Source organism: Lemur catta, chromosome 1 (assembly GCF_020740605.2).
Source record: "Lemur catta isolate mLemCat1 chromosome 1, mLemCat1.pri, whole genome shotgun sequence".
Taxonomy (NCBI): Eukaryota; Metazoa; Chordata; class Mammalia; order Primates; family Lemuridae; genus Lemur; species Lemur catta.
The window spans coordinates 77,346,595-77,366,381 of NC_059128.1; the positions used below are offsets into that span (position 1 = coordinate 77,346,595).

Sequence of the window (19,787 nt, forward strand, 5' to 3'; positions counted from 1 at the left end):
TTATTTATTCTGCTTTATTTTAAATACAACCAGCAAAATGTGAATGCTCTACAAGAGGCAGATATCAAGCTAAGCTTGACTCTCCACACAATGTCCCCTCAGAGGTCAGTCTGATTAAGTGAACCTAGAACCAAACTAGCCTGTCACAGCTAACTCTGGACAAGCACAGTACAGATTTCCTAGGACTGTTCATACCCATCACCCAAAGAGCCAGCTGACAGCCTTTAAGCCTCAGGAGATTTAGAAAAGATTTTTTACCTCCAGATTTCCATAACCCAGACCCTGGGAGAAGGATATAAGCACCTATGTCAGCTTGGCTTACACGTTAGGATGTACTAGTTTCAAGAGACAAACAGACTCATTTTAGCCTACAATTTGTAAGATCAATATTTCCTTTGGCTCTAAAGGCATATCCAGTGGAAACAAAGTTTATTATGAAATGACTTCTCAGCTGGGCATGGTGCCTCATGCCTAAAATGCCAGCACTTTGGAAGTCTGAGGAGGGGGGATCATTTGAGACCAAGAGTTTGAGACCAGTCTGGGCAACACAGTAAGAACCCATCTCTACAAAAAATTAAAATATTAGCCAGGTGTAGTCCCTGTGCCTGTAGTCCCAGCTACTTGCAAATCTAAGGTAGGAGGATCACGTAAACCCAGGAGGTCAAGGTTACAATAAGCTATAATTAGGCCACTGCACTCCAGCATGGGTGACAGAGTGAGTCCCTGTTTATTAAAAGAAAGAAAGGAAAGAAGGAAGGAAGGGAGGGAGGGAGGGAGAAAAAAAAAGAAAAAAAAAAAAGAAATGACTTCTCAGGAAGTAATCATTAACAAGTATTAAAAATTATTTTGCATTTAACCAATCAAAATAAATTCCTGTTATATACCAGGTATTAGAAGCACAAACATGAACAAGATACATGCTGTCATAAGTTCAAAGAATGGTGGGGAAAACAGATACACATAGTGGATGCTGTAATCCAATGTTAAGCACTAAAAAAAATGTACAAAGGAAGTAATGTAGGAACATAAAAGACAAGGCAACAAATACAGGAAAAAAAATTTTTTTTAATCGTATAGATAATAGAGATTGTGGTATAATTATTGCCACTCTTTAGATATCCATTAACATTGTAAATGTACATTAAAAATACAATCATCAGAACTATTATCAAGAAAATAACTTCAAAACATGCTAAGTACCATCTAAATCTTTCTTTTAAGGTTAAGGTAAAAACGACTAAAGTTTAAAATCTGTCACAATGAACAAATATCATCAAAGTATGGTTGTTTTCTAGAGCACTGCTACTCAAAAGTATGGCCCACCAACCAGCAGCATCAGCATCACCTGGGTATTCTTCAGAAATGCAGAATCTTGGGCTCTAATCAGACCTACATTCACTGAAGAGAATTCACATTTCTAGTGATCTCACATAATTCATAAGTGACCTCTGTAGTTGACCCAGCAAGGAAAGAAGATATAAGGGATAGGAAGAAATAAAAGGGTAAGGAAGGAAAGGAAAAGGAGTCTGTATGTAAAAATCAGTGGCAAAAGCAATGGGAGAAGAGGGAGAAGAAAGGTATGGACAGGGATTGATTTGGTTTAAGAGCATGCTATACTTTTCAGAAATGGAACACAGGAACAGGTTAGAGTAATAAAAGTATAATATTATTGTTCCTTAATAGAACCAAGGTTCAATTGCATCTCTTTTTAAGTTTTATTTCCATAATAAATTAGCAACTGAGAAACAAATTACTCCCATCGGATACCTCCTAGAGCAAATGACAACTAAATTAACAAAGGTATATTATTTAGCAAAAGGAAGGTAGTAATCCTTCCTTTCTATGCATTACTAGGCAGACCTCAGTTGGAGTACTGTGTTCATCTCTTGGCACATGAATGGCACATGTTCAATTGGAACAGGTTCAGTAGAGAAGGACGATAATTTAGAAAGAATTTTAAACAATATGGAATGGGAACAGTTAAAAAATGAATGCAACTTAACCTAGAAAAGACTTGGCAGATATGATTGTTTTAAATATTAATACTTCTTCAAGTTAAATGAGAATTGCAGTTGTTCTGAAAGGACAATGGGAGAGCTAGAACCAGAAAATGAAAGCTACAAAAAAAAAAAAAAAAACAGAGTTCAATATACAACAAGCAAATTTCTAACAGTAGGAAGAGACTACCCAAAGTTGCAATGTGTTGCTTTGAGAGAATGAAAATTTCCTGAGGCAGGTTGAACACTGAACAGAGGTATCTACTAGTATCAACAAACTTATTTCATGCTGAGGTACAGTCAAATAGTAGAGTATAAAAACAGACTATAGAAAACAAATTTTGAGGTCAGGCATGGTGGCTCACGTCTGTAATCCTAGCACTCTAGGAGGCTGAGGCGAGAGGATCGCTTGAGCTCAGGAGTATCGAGACCAGCCTGAGCAAGAGTGAGACCTTGTCTCTACTAAAAAATAAATAAATAAATAAATAAATAAATAAATAAATAAATAAATAAATAAATAAATAAATAAATAAATAAATAAGAAAGACAAGAAAGACAGAAAGAAAGAAAGAAAAGAAAAGAAAGAAACGAAAGAAAGTAAAAGAAAGAAAGAAAGAACATTAAGTATTTGTGGTTATTTCTAACTGATTTAAAAATAGGGTTTTAGGAAGAAGTAGTAAATAAATATATAGGGAAAGAATTACAATATGACAGCAGAATTTCTACAATGAGAGACTAAGAAAAAGGGGTACACCAATTACTTGCTAAACAAAGGGTATTTGTGATTGGTATTTTAGGCCAGGTTTTAGAGCAGGTTTTGTTGTTGCTGTTTATGTATACTGTGAGTCTAACAAGATATAGTAAAAGGAATATGAGCTTTATAGATAAATAATGCTTAGGATCAAATCTCAGTTCTGCCACTTACTAGCTTTGTGACCTTAGGCAAATCATTATAATCGATAAATCAAGATTATATCACCTACCTTATAAGAATGCTGCAAGAATAAAATGAGGTAAAATAAGCAAAGCTCCTTAGCATGTAGCAGTTACTAATAAATTTCACAGGACCCTTGTGAGAGTGAATTACACAGTACCTGCTGAACAGGTGCTCAAAACAGTTAATTTTCTCTTCACCTTGTCACTAGAGAGATCTATATTTAGGTGAGCGTGTAGGGGAGGAATTGTAAGTATCAGATGATTTAAGGTTACCTTCCAAACCAGAGACCTTGAAGTTTTACTATATGGGTAGGTATTTAGGGATGTGCTGGCTCTAAATTATTCATTGCAGAGAATAACCATAGACCCATAAAATACAAGAAAACAAGTGATTATGCACCACTTATCAGGTTGTAAAAATAACTCAGTTACAAGAATACTTCACAGTAAGGAAAGCCACAGACAGCAGAGAGTTTTTTCTGTAAAGTAAACCAAGGATATACACTGACTTAACAATGATTACTTTAAATACTGCCATTAGGAGTTTTTGTTTGTTTTGTTTTATTTTCATAACATGTAATTTATGCAGAATTTGGCTAAGAAACAAATCTGAATCACAATGACCATACGTTGATTCACCACTAAATTCACCCACCATCTCTACTTATACTGAAGATATAACAATTTACTGAACTTTAAAGAAAGAGTTCTATGCCAAAATTATATTTAGAAATTGAGGAATCTGAAAAGGTCTTAACACATTTCCTTCAGTAATATCAAGGATCCACTGCATATTTCCAGAAATCTGTCAAGTCTACTTTTTAAAAAGACTAAATTATTTCTAACTTGGATTGGAAACGTATTTGTTTCCATCCCTCTATCAGTCACTAGAAGTGGATAAAATTAGAGTAATTTTTTTCCCAGGACTAGAAATAATTATATATCTTGGAGCTCTATTTTGTCTTAATATATTCTTAAAAGTAATTTTTGAAGTCTATGCTTTATTGAATAGTTGATTTGTCTTAACCCTTATATTAACAATTTCACCATCTATATCTAAAATAAATGGAAACTTATTTCCTTTTAGGTCCAATGATCCCAAATGTGATCTATCATGTGATTCCAACTTTAGCTTAAAAAGAAACAAACTTCTTCAGGGAGAAAAACTTAATGAAGAAACTTCTGATGAATATCAATAAACTGGTATATATAGTCATCCTTGGTATCCATGGGGGATTGGTTCCAAGTCCTTCCATGAATACCAAAATCCACAGATGCTCAAATCCCTGATATAAATGGCACAGTATTTTTACATCCTCCTGTATAGTTTAAATCATTTCTAGATTACTTATATACCTAATACAATGTGAATGCTATGTAAATAGTTGTTATGCTATATTGTTTAGGAAATAATAACAAGAAAAAAGTCTGTACATGTTCAATAAAGATAATTTTTTTATCAAATATTTTTGATCCACAGTTGGCTGATTCTAGATACGAAATCCATGGATATGGAGGGCTGACTGTATATGAAAAAGGGATTTATTTTGGCTTTTTTTTTTTTTTTTTGAGACAGTCTCGCTCTCTTGCCCGGGTTAGAGTGCCATGGCGTCAGCCTAGCTCACAGCAACCTCAAACTCCCGGGCTCAAGCGATCCTCCTACCTTGGCTTCCTACAAATAGCTGGGACTACAGGCATGCACCACCATGCCCAGCTAATTTTTTTTCTATTTTTAGTTGTCCAGCTAATTTTCTTTCTATTTTTAATAAAAACAGGGTCTTGCTCTTGCTCAGGCTGGTCTCAAACTTCTGAGCTCAAGCAATCTTCCCGCCTGGGTCTCCCAGAGTGCTAGGATTACAGGTATGAGCCACAGTGCCCAGATTGAAAAAGGGGCTTAAAAAGAAATTTACATCAACAGATCATCCGAGGCCAGGCGCAGTGGTTCACACCTGTAATCCTAGCACTCTGGGAGGCAGAGGCGAGTGGATCCTTTGAGCTCAGGAGTTTGAGACCAGCCTGAGCTAGCGTGAGACCCCATCTCTACTAAAAATAGAAAGAAATTAGCTGGACAACTAAAAATATATAGGAAAAATTAGCCAGGCATGGTGGCGCATGCCTGTAGTCCCAGCTACTCGGGAGGCTGAGGCAGGAGGATTGCTTGAGCCCAGGAATTTGGGGTTGCCGTGAGCTAGGCTGACGCCATGGCACTCTAGCCCGGACAACAAAGTGAGACTCTGTCTCAAAAAACAAAACAAAACAAAACAAACTCCAGATCTTCCTAAACTGTCCACAAAGAGACTATATAAGAAGGACACGAACAAAGTATGTGAGTGCAAGTGAGTGAAAGGTATGGTAATTACAGTGGAGATTCACTTGTTGACCCCCAGGAGACCCCAAGTTCCTGAGACAGGCTTCTCCTCAGTACCTTCTTTATCAACCTGGTTTTACATCTCAGTAAGAAACCTTCACTCAAGACATTTATTAACATGAGGCAGTAACAGCTCTTTGTACTTGCCATCATTATAAAGAGAATCCTAGATAATCAAAAGGATCAGATGTTTACTTATAAGACAGAGCAAATAAACACACTGTGTTTAACAGGTGCCTTCACCTTTTGACTTCAGCAACTTACTTTAGGTCACATATTACTGCATATACTCTTCCCAATTTGTCCTGGCTATAACCCTGGAAGTTGAATTTATTGTTCCTGTCCAAGTACTCAGGTAAAACTTCTAGCAGAGTTTCAGTAATGACAGAGATAACATTCTGCTCTTCAATAAGATGTCGAGCCTGCAGAATATTTCAAGAATATTGTCTTTAGCATTAATTCATCATAGTACGAACTTAATTTATTCATTCATTTGATTGGTAAGACATTTTTAATAAATGTTGTTAAACACAGTCCTTAGTCTCACAGAACAGCAACTATTACTAAGACGTTACATTCTAAAAGTAAAAATTCCCTACTTCTCAGTAACTGGAAAACACCAAGCCCATTATACAGGTAATCTAGACAGATGTTTATCATCAGTAATCACACAATGAGCAAAGTAGAACAAAGATATACTTCATGGCTTTTATCACATTACTATCTATGCTGGAATCTCCCCTTCACCCTAATCCAAATTCTCTTCCCATCCTTTTCTCTGGCCTTTCAAAAAGGGAGAGTAGAAACAGTTAACCAAACTATCTAAACGAAGCAGGAAAACAAGTAGTACAAAAAGGAAACAGAGTCTTCTGCTTTCCTCCCAGGCTATGTGGCACCATCTCACACAAATGTTTGACAGGCACACCCCCCTGCTTCTTAGTTTTATCTTTATCTATTCCCCTCCCCACAACAATAATGAAAGAAGAAAATATTCTTTTGTTAAAAAAAAAAAATAGTCTTGGTATTAAAAAGGCAGTGCTCCTAAGTTACTCCAGAAAGTGAGAAATTAGCCCTGGGTATCATCTGCTGGGATCAGGACATTTGGGCAAAGGCAGTGTCTAGTTACCTAGTCTTTGGTTGCCACTAAAGTATTATTCACATGCAGATACTACTGAAGTGTTACTCACTTTTCCAAATAAAAATAGACCAACTTAGTGATTCTAAGTGATTGTTTTCATTTAATTCAACATTAAGTGAAATTCTTACAAAGCAAAACAAGTTTTACTTAGAAAGACTGAACAGAAATAATACATACCAGAGTAGGAACAGTAAACATCTGAACTGAGAGTGCAGTTACAGAAATACTTCTGTCATGATCATCACTGATATATTCTTTCTGGAGCTGTTTATAATACTAAAATATATAAGCAAAGATTCAATTATGAATAACTACTAAAAAATTTTAAAATCCTAATTTTAATAACTGCTGCAAGTTTGTTTCTACCTATCAGATGACAAATAACATAATTCCTATTTATTAAGGCAAGATCACGATCAACAAAAATATCTTAGAAAGAGAATAACAAACAAAAAACCAAACATGAATTCAGCTATCCAATCTAGCAGAGCTGGAAGTAAGAACCGTTAAGATATTCTCTCTCAGCCGGGCGCGGTGGCTCACGCCTGTAATCCTAAGCACTCTGGGAGGCCGAGGCGGGCGGATTGTTTGAGCTCAGGAGTTCGAGACCAGCCTGAGCAAGAGTGAGACCCCGTCTCTACTAAAAATAGAAAGAAATTATATGGACAGCTAAAAATACATATAGAAAAAATTAGCCGGGCATGGTGGCACATGCCTGTAGTTCCAGCTACTCGGGAGGCTGAGGCAGGAGGATTGCTTGAGCCCAGGAGTTTGAGGTTGCTGTGAGCTAGGCTGACGCCACGGCACTCACTGTAGCCCGGGCAACAGAGTGAGACTCTGTCTCAAAAAGAAAAAAAAAAAAAAAAATGATATTCTCTCTCTCTCTCTCTCTCTCTCTCTCACACACACACACACACACACACACACACACACACACACACACACAAACACACACACATATACACTGAGTTAAAAATCACAGAGAACTGCAATGGTGCAGTTTATCCTTTCTCCAAACAGAATTTGGGGAAAACTTTAGCAGCTTCTACTCCAATGGTATAGGTCAAGGGATACATTCAAAGTATTTAATAATTAATATAACCCAAAAAAACAACCAATAATATTGAATGCAGCCTTAAATAGAATGCATGCTGGTTGCAAATAACTTCTTATCCATACTGGTACATAAAAGTTGAAAATCAGCTCTGATATATTGGAAGAACAATAATAACGTGGCCAGTCATGTATCAAGCATCTATCAAGCACAGAGTTGGATACTTGACCCACATATTTAATGTTATCATCCAGAATGCCTACAAACATTAAGAGGTAGCAATGGCATACAAAAAAATATCTAGGTAGGGAGATTAGCTTTTGTATAAGAAAACAAAATTTTATTTCAGATCACACATATGGTCCAATATTCTATCTTTAAAGAGTTTTAGAAGAATAGAGTTGACATTTGAGTTGCCATCACCTATGAAGGATAAGACGCACACTAAAAGTCTTAGTCACTTTTAATAATCTACATATAAAATCCAGGGAATGCAGGTATTTTATCCCAGTGTCATTTGCCTACAACAATTATTATTTCTCTCTCTGCTTCCAGTTCAATCCTGGGTCTTATATATGTCTTCAGTCTTACAGAATTGTGTGCAACTCAAAATTCGAGGAAATCAACAAGTATTTATTGGATACCTCTGTATGAGGCAAAGTATAAGATTTAAAGAAGTCCCTGTTTTGTGTAACCCTGCAATCTAACTTGGTAGACAAATAGACACAACAAGAGATATACAATAGATCAATAACCCTTGTATTTTAGTCTCAAACAGTTAAGTGTAAATCTTGGCCACCTAATTCCTGTCTCTCTTTAGCATGCATATTTGTTCCTCTTTTGTGCTATTCCTTTCACTTAGTTACTTCTGTGTTTCTCAGCCCTTTGGCTAAGATGAAGTGTGCTATCTATTCTTATCAATTAATCACTTTTACTCCTGTTATAATTTTACTAACAGGCAAATAAATGATTAGGAAGAATAAATGCATGTGTGACTGTGCTCTATATAGGCAAATAGGTCATTTTCCACATATTTCCTTTCCAAGACTGCTGTTCCATACTATCAAATGTCATTTGTGAAAATATTTATGTAGCATAAAATAATGAACTTTGACAAAGAAATAAATCATAAAATATAATTATTTTGATTCATAATTATCCCTGTATTTATACTATTTCATTTATAAAAACTGCCTTCTACTTATTGATATCTACTTATAAAGAGCAATTACCTTTACAAATTCCATAGCAAAGAGTTTTTTGTATTCCATTTCCATAAAAAAACTGCTGAAGATCAATTCATGAAGGATCTTACGGGCACCTATAGATCATTTTGGGGGCAGGAAGTGGTGGTGAGGGGAAATCACCAAGGTAAAAAACAAAAAACATTCCAGCTATTAGAAGTTGCAGAATATTATAAAAATATTTCACATGCTAATAGACCTCAAAGACTCAAATATGAAAAGCATTTATTGCATTAATAATAGCTAGAATTTAAAATACATATATATTGCCTCTTCTTTTTCTGCACCCCTACCACCACTTCATTTTATCCTCTCCTAACATTTTCATTCTTTTTCACTCTATTTCACTCAAAACTACTCTTACTATGTACTCTTCCTTCTTCATACCTTTAGCCTTTCTCTGAACTTTTACTTTTTATTCTTTATTTAGATTTTGAAAATGAAAACTAACATACCTTTAATAATGGTACTACATGAATATATATACTCTTTTTGACTGGCCTGAAAAGACACTATAATTAAAAAGCAACTGGCCGGGTGCAGTGGCTCATGCCTGTAATCCTAGCACTCTGGGAGGCCCAGGTCAGAGGATCACTCGAGATCAGGAGTTCAAGACCAGCCTAAGCAAGAGCAAGACTCTGTCTCTACCAAAAAATAAAAATTTAGCCAGGCATGATGATGTGTGCCTATAGTTCCAGCTACCTAGCTACCTGGGAGGCTGAGGCAGAAGGATCACTTGACCCCAAGAGCTTGATGACGCCACTGCACTCTAGCTGGAGCAACAGAGCAAGACTCTGTCTCAAAAAAAAAAAAAAGCACTGGGTTTTAACACCATGTGGATAGGTTAAACTTTACGTTCATATATAATATCTTAACAATCAAGATCACAGATTTAATAACTAATTTAACAAACAAAAGAGATTACAGCTCCCTTTTAAGGTCGTAACTTTCCCTCATTTCCTGGCAAGCAGCAGAAGCAAAGGTCTACTTACCTTTATAAAGCTTTGCATCCCAAAGCATTAACCTACTTATGAGACAGGGATTTTCAGAGCCAGGTTCTTCCCTAAGGCATGCTTGGCAAAAGATCTGCCTAAATTCACCTACAAACAAAAGAAGTCACATAATTTTTATTCTTATAATATTGCTCCTAAACGTACATTACCTATGTAAAAAGACTAACATTAATTCTCCACACTTGATGCCAAGAATAATTGTGTCAACATCAAAGATTCAGGAGCCAATGAAAGATATTATTTGATACTGTATTTGAAATAATAACCTATGATATTATACATCTGAAATAGAATCCTACATTATGCATTTGAAATGCAATCCTGAAACTTAATCAAAATGTATAAACCAAAAAGGAAAATTTATTTTATACTCAATGACATTTTAAAATTTGTGGCTATAAGGAACATAGTACTTTATCAGAAATAAAAAAATAGGCTTATATGCTTACTTGAATAGCTCATAATTTTGTTCATCCAGGAGCCAAGACGCAAAGCAAATTTCTGATGAGCCATAACCTCAGAGTGTAACACTTCTACATGAAGTGGATGCTGAGAGACATTTTCTGAATGACTCTACAAATGAAGGGAACATTTAAAAAAAAAAAAAAAAAAGAAACCAGTACTTAAATTTTGCTTTTATCTAAGTGATCTATCCTTCAAAAAAAAAAAAAAAATCACGTAATTCACACAACCCTGCCAGTTCCAATCTCTGTATCTAAGTGCCCCAATCCTCTCTTGACTTAGGATGTCAAACCACTTCAACAATATGATCACTCTCATCATTCTACTTGGGCTCTTGTAATGAACATTCCTCTTGAAATTCTGTTTTTGTCCCTAATTCGGAAAGTTACCTTTATATCTTCCTTTGCTTCCTGGCAAGCAGAATAAGCACCTGCTTTAACAGCCCGGCGACCCTAATTACAGACAAAAATGAGAATTAGGTAGTGGAATGATAACCACAATCAATGAGTAATATATAGTCCAAAGACCTAATGAGTTCTCAATCATTAATCACTTGACTAAAAGTTGTAGGATTCCAGGACAATACCTAGAAGACAGACATAAATGTTTAATACCTTTATGAAGCATCAGAACTTTCAATTATAGAACAGGAAAGAAGTTTTATTATTTAGGATGTTGTGTTTCTTCGCTGGCAAGAATGCCAGCTCTTTACTTATTGTAGTGTACTCTCTATTTATATCAGATAATAATGACTCAGGTTTACTAATCTCCTGCTATGTGTTTTAAATACTTTGATGAATGAATTTAGAGCTCTTCAATATGTGTTACATAACACATTTGCAGTCCATTAATAGGTTGGAAGTGTAGCCAGGCTATTGATTCCTCAAGCCCTGAAGGCAGCCAACCAAAGTCTATATAGGACTTCCGTAGCTCATTCTTTTGCCCACCTGCAAAAATTTAGCATTTTCTATGTGTGCCATGTGAAAAAAGTCAGGAAGTGCTGTCTTCCTCATTCAACCTTTACAATGACCCGATAAGGAAGGTATCCCTACTTTGTAGATTTAAAAAACCAAGACACAAAGAGATTAAGTAATTTGTCCCCCAGTCAGAAAGTTAGTAAGTGGTAGATTCAGGAATCCATGACAAGTAGTCCATCTCCAGAGCCTGCACTTCTAACCATCCTATAATATTCCCTCTTTAGCTTCTCAGTATGTAAGTATAAGGACCACCTGCATATATTTGGACTATTAATTACATCAGTAAGGTTGTGATTACAGAGAAAAAAATACACAAAAAGCCAAGCCATAAGAGGTTTTAAAAAGAACAGATAAGACAATAATAACTATATACCCAAAACACAAGGAGCTTACACACATGAGATTCTGGCAATCAATCTAAAGCAGTGAATCTCAATATAAATGGGGGGAGGAGAACAATATCACACCCATTAAAATGGCTGCTATTAAAAAAAAATAACAAGTATTAACAAGGATGTGGAAAAACTAGAATGTCTGTGCACTCCTGGAGGAAATATAAAATGGTGCAGCTGCTATGGAAAATAGTATGGTAGTTCCCCAAAAAATTAGACATAAAATTCCCATATGATCCAGTAATTCCACTTCTAGGTGTGTACCAAAAAAACTAAAAGCAAGAACTTGAACAGATATTTGTACACCTATGTTCATAAGGGCATTATTCACAACAGCCAAAAGGTGGAAGCAACCCAAGTATCTATTAACAAAAGAACAGATAAATAGAATGTGGTACACACAAGGGAATATCATTCAACCTTTAAAAAGAAGAAAATCCTATCATATGCTACAACATGGATAAACTCTGAGGACATTATGCTAAGTGAAATATACCAGTCAGGAAAAGACAAATATTGCATGATCTCACTTATATGAGATACCTAAAATAGTCAAGCTCTTCAAAAGTACAGTTGATGGTTGTGAGGGGTTGGAGGGAAGGGGAAAAGGGGAATTGTTCAATGAATATAGAGTTTCAGTTTTGCAAGATGAAGAAGTTCTCTAAATCTGTTGCACAATGTACATTATCGGTTAACACTATTATACTATATACATAAAAAAGACTAAGATGATAAATTTTATGTTATGTGAATTTTGCCACCATTAAAAACTTTTTTAAATGACCAAAAACATGGGAGGATGGAAGTAGATCAACTGGAACGAGGTAGTTTTTTCCAAAATACATAGGCATTGCTTTCCCCTTTTCTTCCCCATACTCCCAATTCTGATTTATTAGGCTTGTGCTCACATATCTACTTTGAAAAAAAAATTCTTCCCAAGTGATTTCTGATAGGTTTCCTTTAACCTCATATTATAGCTAAAAACACAGAACTACAAATATATATATTTATGGTTTGTAAAACAAACTAACTGCAATATAATTTTATCTAGCCAAGGAGTATAATTTTCCACCTTAATGTGGTGTACAACATTGTCTCATATCCTATTTTACCTTTCGAATGAGCATGTGATCATTTACTAAAAAGCATTTCTTACAATCACTATCACCTATGGAGTCTTGGGACCCCAAAACAAACCAACCTACCACCTAGGTAGGTTAGCTGTAGTCCCAAGCCACCTCCATTTTGACTACAGATGAGGGCAATAAAGAAGAAAAGTGGGAAAGGGATAAAGGATAGGCAGAGATAGAAGACATTGAGAGGCCTAGATCTTTCCATTCCACATGAAAACCAACAAAGCCCAGCCCCATGCTTTCCCAAGCCAACTCTTTTCCTGGAGAGTTGGTTTACCATACTGTTATGTATTTTCTCAGAGTCCTAGGATCATGGTAGTTCATAGTAATACTATAGGAATAATATATCTTGATATTTATCAAGATTTTCTCTTATAATCTGCAATGCTAACCTTATATATAAGATGGCAAAATGTGGAATTGGAAAGAGCAACGCTACATCTTAAAAAAAAAATGTTTTTTAATGGCAACTCTAGCTAACTATTTAAAATTTTCTTGAATGCCTGTTTCTTTCATAACAATGGCAGAGAATAATCCTTTGAAGGCAGATTCAATCTGATTGATCTTTATATTTCCTCAAAGTGCTTTTATAAATGTTTAGTGAACTGATTGAGAGCATCACATTTTAAGAGGGTCTTTGACAAACTGATATTTATCTGGGGGGAGAAGGTAGAGAGAAGGAAACAGAGCTTGACCAGTATCAGCTTATTAACACAGCACAAACAGTTGAAGAAAATAGAAGAAAGCAGACATAAGAAATTATACATTTCTTAAAAACTATTTGATGGGTTGCCATCTGAAAGCACAAGATCTTTTTTGGGTTCTACAAGAAATTAGTCTGAAAATATATGGAGACATATTTTGGCTGAACATAGGAAAAAAATGTTTCTAAGAATGAGAGTTGTCCAACAAGCAGTCAGACAGACAACTAAACTCTCTAAGTACTCAAGCACAAGTTAGAGGGCCACTGGCCAGGGATATTGTGCTCTCAGTAAGAGGATGGCCAATTTCAATGGTTTTTTACTACTTCCTATCTTACATCTTAATACATACTTTATCAGCAAACAAGGTCCTATCACAACAAAAACAAAAGCTTCCATTTTTCCCCTAAGGATATTTAAAGTTTATCTGCTAATACCTTTGTGATTATAGCCACCTAATGTTTTCCTCAATGAAACAGGGTATAAACGTATATTTAATAATTGTGATAATTCCAAACCCCAAGTAGACTTTACTTCATACAACTAGTACAGCAGTTGAAAATCACAAGCCTGACTGACCTTTAAAGGTCCTTCCATGACCTATAACTACATTGTAGCAATAGTAACATAGACACTAACACTTGGCCTAACCTGATAACATTCTGAGGGACTAAAAAATGTTTGCTAAGTATCCCATTTCACTTTCTTTTTTTTCCTACTCTTTCCTGTCTTCTTTTTCTATTTTCCTCTTCTTTCTTATTTTCTTTATCTTCTTTTCTCTTCCCTTTTTTCCTCTGATTGGTTCCCCTTTCTTATTCTCTTTCATTTCTTCTTGCTAGATCTTCCTGCTTGATCTTGACCTTTCTTTTGTTTTTTCAGGAGTGCCTTACCTATCTCTCCTTTTCTCAATCTTCTTAAACATAGATAAATATAGCTTTCAATCATTTCTTCTCAAGCCCACTCATACTGTTATGCTCTCCACTTCCTTACAATAAATCTCATTTCAGGAATCTATCAACCACACAGTAGAAAAAAATTTTTAACACTTTAGAATTGTGTTAAATTATAAGTAATCTGGAAACACAGTCAACCCAAGACTAGTAGCCATTAACATAGATTACTAAAATGACTTGACCATGTCTAACCTACAAGGGCATCCAAAACTTAAGAGGAGAGAACACAGTTCATGTTTATATGCTGATCATATCTGTAAATAACTGATCTCATTAGCCTTTGAGCAAAGAGAGAATTCTTTACATAGAAGAGAAATGTTGGCAAAGACACACACTATTCAATATGTGGTCCTTACACTGGGAATATCAAAATCACCTGGGAACTTATTAGAAATGGAAAAACTGCATACCCTACATCAAACCTACTAAATCATAATCTACATTTTTAATAAGATCTCCATAGAATTCACATGAAAATTAAAGCTTGAAGAGTAACATTCTAACCAGAATGCTCATGTACTTGGAATAGTGCCAAGATATTGATCCTTAGTTCTCCAGGTACTGGACACAGGTTTATGAAATAGAGATAATATCTATCTCAAGGGGTTGATTTATGGCTGCAAGGATTAAATGAGATATTACACGCAAAGTACAGCATGCCTGACACATGTAATTTCTTGGTAAATGTTGGCTAATATTATTAACTATTCATATACTCTTTTCTTTTTTTCACTTCATTTGCTCTTTCATTAATGATTTGCAATCACATAAGACATACATAAGAAACACAGAGAAAGGAAGTTAACCCCTGTTCTAATTCTATACTAAAATATCTGTTTAACTATGGTAAACACACATGAGAAATCTAAGTTCTAATGAATTTACCTAAGATGTAAGAAATAAAGGGAAAGAATGACTGTGGCTAACACAATACTAAGGCACTTGGCAAGGGCGCAGTCAACACCTGACTGTCAGGAAGCTGATGCGAGACAGCAGCATAATTCAAATGGACACCACAAACCTCTTTGTCTATGGCAGTAGTATGCAACTGGGCCTCTGCAAGCTCACAGTCAAGAGCTCTTTGTAGGCTGTATATGACATGGTCATATGAATGGTGTTCATCATTGAAAAGGACACAAAAGTATCTTTCATTTTTCTCCCTGTTTAAAAAAAAGATATATATTCAGACACTGCAACCAATAAACAAAGTAAAAAGTAAAAAATAGATAAAAATAATATATAACACCTGAACTGAAGCAGCACCATGCAGTTTCCACATGTGGGAAAATAACATTGTAATACTAATATAGGAAATGATTTTAAGTGGTGTAGTGCCATGGATCTTTAAAAACCCTGATAAAAGTATTACCTTTTTCATGTTTTTCCTGCTATTTTTCTTATTGCTTTCAGAAGTCTCAGTTTAATAGCTGTATGTCTTTAATACCCCTCTTAACTCTTGCTCATCTCCCATTCTGACAAAGGGAAACAGGCCTCAGGCTCAGAACCTTCAAGCAGGCAATGATAAATAATCAGATTTTATTAACATTTAGTTTTTATTGAATTTATTTTTGTTTTTATCTTCTATTTAAGTGATGTTGGTATTATAGTACATTTAGGTTATTTTTTTAAAAAAGGTACACAGTACAGACTTAAAGTGCCAGCACTCCCATTTTGGAAGCAGACCTCAGATAGGTCACCTAATCTTTTAATCTTACTGAGATGACAGTGTCTCTTCTATCTCTAAGAAGACCATAATATCTACATTCAAGAGTGGCATGAGGATCTCATAAAATATGTAAAAACAGCTGCCATGGGCTACATGCATGTTATCAGTTTTAAACAGTTTATGGTATGTTTTTACAATATACTCAATTGACCCTTATAACTCTAAGAGGAGATTTTCCCAGCCTTCTTACAGTTTAGGAAACAGAGGCTCACAGGGTTTTAAAAGACTTATTCATGGTCACACTGCCAATAAGCAGTCAGAGGGCCTAGAACTTAGATCTGTGCATCTAAAAATCAGTGCTACCCATGTACGCAATGACATTCAAGCAAATCTCCTTTGTTTGGTAAGCAGATGGCTCATGTTATGTTCACCAACATAAAGTTTCCTAAAAGGTTTAACTGATATTATCAGCTATTTGAAATGAAAATATTTATGGATACAATTTCTCATGACCTTTATTTTCCCACGCAGTTTATGGCCCAACAAGAGTTAATACATTTATTGTCTCTATAAATTAGAATTCTTACTTCTCTGTTATAAGAAACCCAGTAAACTCAAAGAACAACTGCATTTATATTTGTGCTGCAATTCTGTGAAAATCCTAATATTACATAGGCAGAAAAATTTCCACAAGCCTCAAACTATATCTTCATGTCAGTTCAGAATTCCTCTTTACATTTGTAAGTTAAGAGCAAATATTACTGTCACCAAAAGACTTATGGCTATTACAAATTGCTGAGTTTTAGGTAAAAAAATGTAAATTCCTACAATTTCAATAATCCTAGATACCAAAGAATAGGAGAAAGGGCTATTTCCTCATTCCCCACCAAACTTTTCTTGATCAGGAAAAGAGCTAAAAACCTGGGATAAAGGGAGATACACCATTCCAAAGTCCCTACCTTTGTTCACAAACCTCTTGGGGAAACTGGAGGCTGGTCTAGGCCAGGATCAAACTGAGCAATTTACTTACCTACTGAGAAGAGAGGCTGTAGGTTCTGATAAATCATTTAGAACAAGATTCCAAAACTATTGATTTTTTCCTGAAAATTGAAAGCTCCTATAGGCTCTTCTTTTTGTATAGTGCCTAGTAAAACATCTTATACAAGGCCTGTCTGGAAAGTATCCAACCATGTAATATGAAAAATATATTAACAATGGCTGGATACCTTTTGGACAGCCCTCATATAAATGGATATTTTGAAAATATTCCCAAACGATAATTATCTATAAATTTTTCATATCGATGATATTAATAAATCAAGAAGTAAATAACAAAAACAATTATCCCACATTTTGCAATATAAATAACCATCACTAAAACTTAACCCCCTTTTGACAATTTATCCCACCTTATCTGGAGTTCAGGAGGCAGTTCTTTTTCCTCTTCCCATATAGTCATTTCTACAATGTATTTTATCACTGAAGGGAATATTTTTCTGGCTTGGGCAATTACCTCTTCATTCAACGGACAACGTGAATTCTATAAAAAAGCAAAGAAAAACATACTAACCAAGATTGTACACAAATAAATGGATAAGGAAGGTCATGTTATTAATTTAAAATAATCACTGTAATGAGTTCATTATAAAATCCTCCAGGAATGAATTCAAGTTAAGCTCAAGAGGGTTGGTATTCACATCAGTTTAGCTTAACACCTTGTGGCCAAGTTGGTATTACAGATGACAGAAAGGAAAGGAGGCAGATCATGGAGCCCCCCTATTAGTGAAAGTCTCCCTTATGAATCTTCTTCTCTGTCTTTCTGGGTAGCCTAATTATGATAATATCATATAACAATTAGTTGTCCCTTATAGCTTATAAAGACTTTTCTCATAATTTGTCTCAACAGACCCTCATGACTACTCCTCTGTAAAAAGGCAGAACAGGTATTAATGACATTTAAAAAATAAGGAACCTAGCCAGTCACAAAAGGACAAATACTGTATGATTCTGCTACCATATGTAGCATCTGAAGTAGTCACAATCATAAACAGAAGCTTAAAAGGTGGTTGCCAAAGGCTGGGGACAGGTGGGAATCAGTGTGAGGTGGGTATAGAATTTCAGTCAGTTATAGAATTTCAGTCAGTTATTGAATTTGTGTCAAATTTTACTGTTTTCTAATTCATTACATTCTGCTCTTTTTTTTCTTTTTTACACAGACAACTACAGAACACTCTTATCTATTAATAATTACTTCATTTTGTTCTCTTAGGCTTATATGTTGTTCATTCTTATTTGTCAAGTTGATTGCTTAACAACAAGTATTCTGAATTCATCTTTTCATTGTGAATTCATTCTCTCTAAATTACTAAATTCTTAACGTCTCTGGAATGGGAAAAACCTCCTTACATTTAAATATGAGAACAAAAATATCAGGGTTCTAAATGGAATTCTGTTTAATCTACATATATATAATGTTTATTGTCTAATTTCAACAAACTTAAAATAGTTAGCAACTTTAAAAAAAACAATACTTACCTCTTTTATAGTACCTGCTCTTCCAGGTTCATGGTTCACACAAAAAGGGCCAGTTTTCCATGCCTCTGTGTCTCCACAGTCACAAAACCCTCCTCCAGTAGAAGTATGCATCTGATAAATGAAAAATGAGTTTGTCTTGATTTCAAAATATATTACAGGCCGGGCGCGGTGGCTCACGCCTGTAATCCTAGCTCTGGGAGGCCGAGGCGGGTGGATCGCTCGAGGTCAGGAGTTCGAGACCAGCCTGAGCAAGAGTGAGACCCCGTCTCTACTAAAAAGAGAAAGAAATTATCTGGCCAACTAAAAAATATATATACAAAAAAATTAGCCGGGCATGGTGGCTCATGCCTGTAGTCCCAGCTACTAGGGAGGCTGAGGCAGTAGGATCGCTTAAGCCCAGGAGTCTGAGGTTGCTGTGAGCTAGGCTGATGCCACGGCACTCATTCTAGCCCGGGCAACAAAGTGACACTCTGTCTCAAAAAAAAAAAAAAAAAAAAAAAAAAAAAATATATATTACAAAGCAAAGAAGAAAGACAAAGATGATTAAAATAATAAGTCCTCACCAATACTTCAACCTTAATTATTTTTAATGTTATAGAAACTGGATGTAACAAAAACTATTTTGATTATTTACCTAAAAAATGAATCAACAAACCAATAAACCAGAAGTCCCAAATCCTGAATATTTCATCAAACAAAAATGAACCTTCAACACTGATAAGCTTTTGAAGCATGACTCTAATTTTAAAATAGTTGTTTAAATTTGAACTAGTGAAGAACAGATAACAAAGTGTGCAAAAATAATCTATACAACACCTAGAATGTTTGAGTAATAAGATTTTTTGATTAAACAAATTTTAAAAAATTATAATTATACTTACATAGTACTTAAGAAATGTATAAAGTATTTTCATTTACACTGATGTCCCACAGCAATTAAAACTTAAACTTTTTTCTTTCAGTGTTCTTTTTTTATTCTTTTTTTTTTTTTATTTTTTGAGACAGAGTCTCACTCTGTTGCCCTGGCTAGAGTGCCATGGCATCAGCCTAGCTCACAGGAACCTCAAGCTCCTGGGCTCAAGCAATCCTTCTGCCTTAGCCTCCCAAGTAGCTGGGATTACAGGCATGCGTCACCATGCCCGGCTAATTTTTTCTATATATTTTTAGTTGTCCAGATAATTTCTTTCTATTTTTTTAGTAGAGACAGGGTCTCGCTCT

General features: G+C 35.2%; 1 protein-coding gene across 2 annotated transcripts in view; it reads right to left on the minus strand.

Annotated features, from left to right (window-relative positions):
* The window catches only part of UBR1 (ubiquitin protein ligase E3 component n-recognin 1), a 117,731-nt gene that overhangs the window by 73,059 nt on the left and 24,885 nt on the right, over window positions 1-19,787 (minus strand). For both annotated transcript variants that reach the window (XM_045539737.1, XM_045539727.1), the window contains exons 4-12: window positions 18,570-18,680; window positions 17,444-17,574; window positions 15,390-15,528; window positions 10,602-10,664; window positions 10,200-10,323; window positions 9,730-9,837; window positions 8,726-8,814; window positions 6,617-6,715; window positions 5,566-5,723 (exon numbers count right to left, since the gene is read on the minus strand). In XM_045539737.1, coding sequence (XP_045395693.1) covers window positions 5,566-5,723; window positions 6,617-6,715; window positions 8,726-8,814; window positions 9,730-9,837; window positions 10,200-10,323; window positions 10,602-10,664; window positions 15,390-15,528; window positions 17,444-17,574; window positions 18,570-18,680 — 1,022 coding nt within the window. The remainder of the gene's footprint in view (window positions 1-5,565; window positions 5,724-6,616; window positions 6,716-8,725; window positions 8,815-9,729; window positions 9,838-10,199; window positions 10,324-10,601; window positions 10,665-15,389; window positions 15,529-17,443; window positions 17,575-18,569; window positions 18,681-19,787) is intronic.